The 5,086-nt window shown below is 40.4% G+C and overlaps 1 protein-coding gene across 5 annotated transcripts in view; it reads right to left on the minus strand.

Annotated features, from left to right (window-relative positions):
• Positions 1-4,790, minus strand: part of LOC109242861 — a 10,756-nt gene extending 5,966 nt beyond the window's left edge. Inside the window, exons 1-4 of one of the 5 annotated variants that reach the window (XM_019409737.1) lie at positions 4,656-4,790; positions 4,052-4,144; positions 3,281-3,382; positions 46-3,109 (exon numbers count right to left, since the gene is read on the minus strand). In XM_019409737.1, the coding sequence (XP_019265282.1) occupies positions 46-3,109; positions 3,281-3,345 (3,129 nt within the window). In that variant the 5' untranslated portion in view covers positions 3,346-3,382; positions 4,052-4,144; positions 4,656-4,790. Of the gene's footprint in view, positions 1-45; positions 3,110-3,227; positions 3,383-4,051; positions 4,159-4,655 lie in introns of those variants that run through there. The other 4 variants (XM_019409736.1, XM_019409738.1, XM_019409739.1 and 1 more) reach the window with 4 other exon arrangements.
• Between the last annotated feature and the right edge of the window lie 296 nt (positions 4,791-5,086).

Consider the following 5,086-nt stretch of genomic DNA (forward strand, 5'->3'; position numbering starts at 1 on the left):
GGGGGGGAGCATACACCACACGAGTAAGATTTATATAACGTCTACCTGGAGATTGGAAGTGTGTCTAACAAGCTTGTCGGCAAGGGCCTCAAGTCCCCCCGCTTCCACAACAGTGGACTTGCTATTTAAATGAAATGATGTAATTATTGATAGCAGCCAAAGGGCAACAGTACCCCCCAAGACTGTTGCAGGATCAGGAACCTCAAACTCATTTTCTTCCCCAAATGGAGTTCTTTCTGTGAAACCCCTAGGGGTTCTGACTTCAATTTCTAAGGAAGAACAATTGGAGTTTTTCTTCATCATGTCAACTAACGCATATATAAGAGGTTTCAAGTATCCAGATGCATAAAGTGCATCCATTGACTGAACTTTATGTTCCTTGGCAGCACAAATGACCAATGCTGTCCCACCAACTCTTACTTCTAGACTGCTAGAATTCATTATTCTATCAGCCAATGCACCTATCGACCTGGATCTTGATACTAACAGGTCACCTAGCAGAATTGGTTGATCTCCACAAAGCCTGGATAAAATTTCTATTACTTTATCTTGGACTAGGGGAGATCCCTCACAGAGGCAATGTATAAGAGGCTCTAAACTAGACGGAACTTCAGCAAGGGCAGTCCATGGGTTGTACGACAAATGTGTGCCTTGTTTTGTCCTAGCAAGAAGTGCAATAGCATCTAAAGCATCTGCAGCATCAGTTCCATCTGCATTCATCGCTTTTAAGGATTCCGCAATAGCCAGAACAGCAAATCGACACTGAGCAGTTCCTATCAGTACATCTCCCACTGGAAAATGCATCAATAGCTGATGAAGCGCACGTGACGCATTTTTTTTACCTTCGAACGATCCTTCTCCTAAAACTCGGGTCAAAGCTGAAACAACATCTTCAGCCAGTGCTTCTGCAGCTATCTCTGGATCAGACAACAGATTGGCTAAAGCAGCTATTGCAGTCTCTGCAGAATCAATAGATGCAGTTTTGGCCAACTTAATTAGTGGTCTTACATCCCCTTCAGCAATATAAGGCATCTTGGTTGTAGATTTTGCTTTTGTTGGACGGGACAAAGCACCCAAGGCTCTAGCTGACTGTGTTGCAACAACTGGAGTATTGCTAGTCAAAAGCTTCATGCAAGGATTAACCACTTCATCTGTTGCGAGGCTATCACAAATATCATGTCGAGTGCTGAATATGTCAGCTAGGACAGAGGCAGCATATTCTTGAGTCTTTTCATTTGAGGAATTTAGAACTTTGACAAGTGACCTTAGCCCTTCGTTAGCAGCGGCCCCTTTACGCACAAGGTCATTCTGAGATGCCATGGTAAGCACATGACCTAACACCTTAATTATATGGGCCTTTGAGCTTGGTGAATCTCCCTTTAGTAATACTAGCAATTGATTTATGGTAGCCGAATCAGCAGTCGCGATTAGCTTTGTTAGGGTCCTAGCTGATGCTTCTTGCCCCTTTGGTCCACCATTTTTGAGAAGCCACAAGAACGAATGTATAGCTCCAGCACTTTCAACGCAGGCACGGATGTCTTCACTATGGCAGCACAGGTTATACATAACATGTGCTGCATCTTCCTTAGCCTTCTGAGACCCCATTTCTAGTAACTGAACAAGTGGCGGAATCCCACCAGCGGCAGTGATTGCCCACTTGCTGTCATCAACTTGGTCAGTTAGGATAGCAAGCATCTCAACAGCATACTCTTGATGTTGTTCACTGGATAACCCCAGCAGTGATATCAGTAACTGAATCCCTTCTCTCTTTCCAATTGCATCCCAGACACTCACTCCATCACAACATAACTGTATCAGGGAGAGTATCAGATACTCTTGTACATCACCGCTGGCCATTGTTATGAGGCCCGTAAGAACCTTCTTAGATTCTGATTGGTGGACCAGATTTGACAGATAAGCATTGCCGTAAAGACTTGCCATGGCCTCAAGGAGACGTTCCTGGACCAACTTATTATCCCGTGGCTTTAGGAGCATTATTAGAATATTTTCAATCTTCGTTGCATCAAAAGGTTCTTCTTCTGCGTTGAGCTCAAAGACCATAAGAGCATAAGCAAGTGCCCCAATTATATCAGCAACAGGAGCAGCTAACCTTGGGGACTGAGAAAGCTCACCCAGATACAACACGAGGGCACACATTCCACCACATATATTGGATAAAGCTTTTATTGTGTGCCACTGGAGCATCTCCCCTCCTTCGCCTTGCATACATTCTTTGGAAGGAGCTACAACAGCCCCTATGAGAATTGGCACACCCAGTGAGTCAACAATAGCTTTCTTTGCTTTGGTTGATTTTAGAGAAAGAACCTCTAAAGCCTCAGCTGCACTGGAACGAACAGTCACATCATTTTTCTGATGTAAGAGGCTTAGGAGAGCTTTGATTGCTCCAGAATCAATTATTTTTGGAATGCTATCACCAAATGCCAACATCACTCGGGCCAACAGAGAAGCTGCATTTGATTGAGCTGAAGCATTATCAGAAGAAAGAAGTCCTACAATAATGTCAACTCCACCACCCTCAAGCGTTGCCTTCCAATGTCCATCTTTATCACCACAGAGATTTCTCAAAGCCCCAGTCACAAATCCTTCTACTGTTTTATCCTGCTTCTGTTTTGGATTAAGCTGCTCCCACAAAGTTGGTACTACACGTTCTGTAACAAATATTTTAGTGCCGATAGGATCATCCGAAAGTCCACTAGATGACACCTGAAAAATTGCTTCTGCAGCTGCCTTCCTTGCTTCAGTGGAATCCGACTTCAACAGTGAAAGTAGAGGTGGAATACATCCACCTAGAAGAACCTTCAACCGCAAGTCTTCATCTTTACATAATACACATAAGGTTGCAGCAACATTTACTTTTGCCAAAGGAGTGCCATTTCTCAGAATGAATATGAATAGTGGCATTGCTTGGCCATGCGAACAAATAAGACCTCGTGCTTCCTTTCTTGCTTTGGATATGCCGAGCAAGCGTGCTGTAGTAAGTTCTTTTTCATGTGGAGAAGATTTATTACCATGCAGCTGCTCAATAAGTTCAGCAACCCTTGACATTGTCTTTTCCGGATCATCCATTTCAGCAGTTTCATTGGCCTCACTGGAAGTTTAAAAAAAAAGAGGGATAAATTCAGAAAAGCACAGCAGCCGGGAAGTAAAATCTACTTAACTTCAAGCAAAAAAAGATAAAGAGTTGTGTGGAACAAATTTCAACCAACCCACAAGCAGCACATGGACATATCTAGCATGCACATGAACGGGGGGAACAGACCTGGTCTTCTGAGAAGAGGATGAAACCTTCCTGTCCCTCAATTCAGGGGAAGAAGATTTTGACATCGGCAACAAGACTCCACCTTGACACTTTTCTTGCTTCCTACAGAATGTGACTACCTTATGTTAGTGTACCATTCAGTTTTGCTTGATCAATGCCAACTTACCTAAAGAAAAGAGAAAATTCATTAAAGAAAGGGAAGTGTGGATAAAGATTTGCTCTATGCTCTGCTTCACCTGAAATGGAATCAGGGAGGAGCAAGAGGCAGGAGAGGAAGAAAAGTCATATATCTATATGTGTGTGTGTGTATCCTCAAAACCTTCTCTAATTTGTGGCAACAAATGCCCCCAGAATTTTGGTCTAGTGATATGAGCACGGTACGTGAGGTATGGGTTAGGTGCACAACACGGGTTCGAACTTAGCCGCAAACAAAAGTCTTGTATTTAAGTGGAGAAGGTCAGAGGAGCGGGCCAATTATCCATGGAGTTGCCAATGACCCTCGTGAGTTTCTCGGTTATCAAGAAAAATTATGGCTACAAAAAGATTCCAACTTTACACTCCTTTCCTAATTTTGATTTACAATGAAGAACCAAAGAGAGAGGAAGCCATTCCCAAAGTTATGAAAATGTTTCAAATTCCCAATCCAACATAATCCAACTAATCCATAGGAAACACACTTCACAAACTTACACTTCAAGAAGCTAATTAAAAAGAATTATAAAAAACATGACAACTTTGCAGAATATACTTAAACAAACAAGTGCAACTTACTGCAGTCACAAAATTTCGTCTCAATGCTGCAAAATTGAGCTCCTCTGTTGAAGTTCAACAATTTAGAAGCTGGGAAAACCCCCAGATTTTCACCTAAAATTTTTATGTAAGCACATTTATGTACAGAGCTGTACAAGATTTGAACCAATGGGGAACGTAAGCTTTTTGCCAAGAAATTCTGCATAAACCCCCCCCAAAAAAAAGATTAAAAATCGTACCCAGATCTCCATTAATGACATGTATGTTCAGGTGAAGGAGATTCTTATAAATACGTATAAACGTATATGTATGTACTACATGCATATACAACATCAACAACATACCAAGTATAATCCCACAACTACATGCATATACAATTTGGTAAATTGGGGATTAATTAAAATTGAGTAAAAATAATTATAAAGCTGTAGAAAGGACAAGACAAAGAGATCAGATCAGAGGAAAGCATTCCAATGAAAATTTCAGAAAATGAGATGGAATGATAATATGTTTATGTATGCATATATTAGAGGATCAACCCATTATGACATGAAATAAATAACTTAATTTTTTTAATGGGAAAAAGTAATTCAATATAAAAAGAAATGGTTCCAGAAAAATGTACCTTTTTGTGTGAAATTAACTGTTTCAGCAGAAGAAGAACATCATCTATGGAGGGAGACAGGGAAGCGTAGAGAGAGAAAATCTGTAAGAGAGAGAGAGAGATGGGAGAGTGAAGTGTGCTCTTTTGCTTTTTTCTTCTCTCTCTTGTCTTTTTTCATTTTCTCTTGAGGTGTTTTTATAATTAACCTATTTATATTTGGAATTTTTACCTTGACACCTTATTTATTTTAAATAAATATCATTTTAAAAAATTATATTCTATAGATACCTTTTAATATTTATAGCAAAATATCTAATTTTGGTTACCTTATACCCCTAAGCCACTAGATACGCTATTCAGTTACACTATTTTCTTTCTTTCTCTATTTTGATACATGTTTCCTCATTCCCTGAAAACACACGCTTCTGCAATCGGAAAGAAGATAATAGAAT

This window comes from Nicotiana attenuata, unplaced genomic scaffold (assembly GCF_001879085.1).
Source record: "Nicotiana attenuata strain UT unplaced genomic scaffold, NIATTr2, whole genome shotgun sequence".
Classification (NCBI taxonomy): Eukaryota; Viridiplantae; Streptophyta; class Magnoliopsida; order Solanales; family Solanaceae; genus Nicotiana; species Nicotiana attenuata.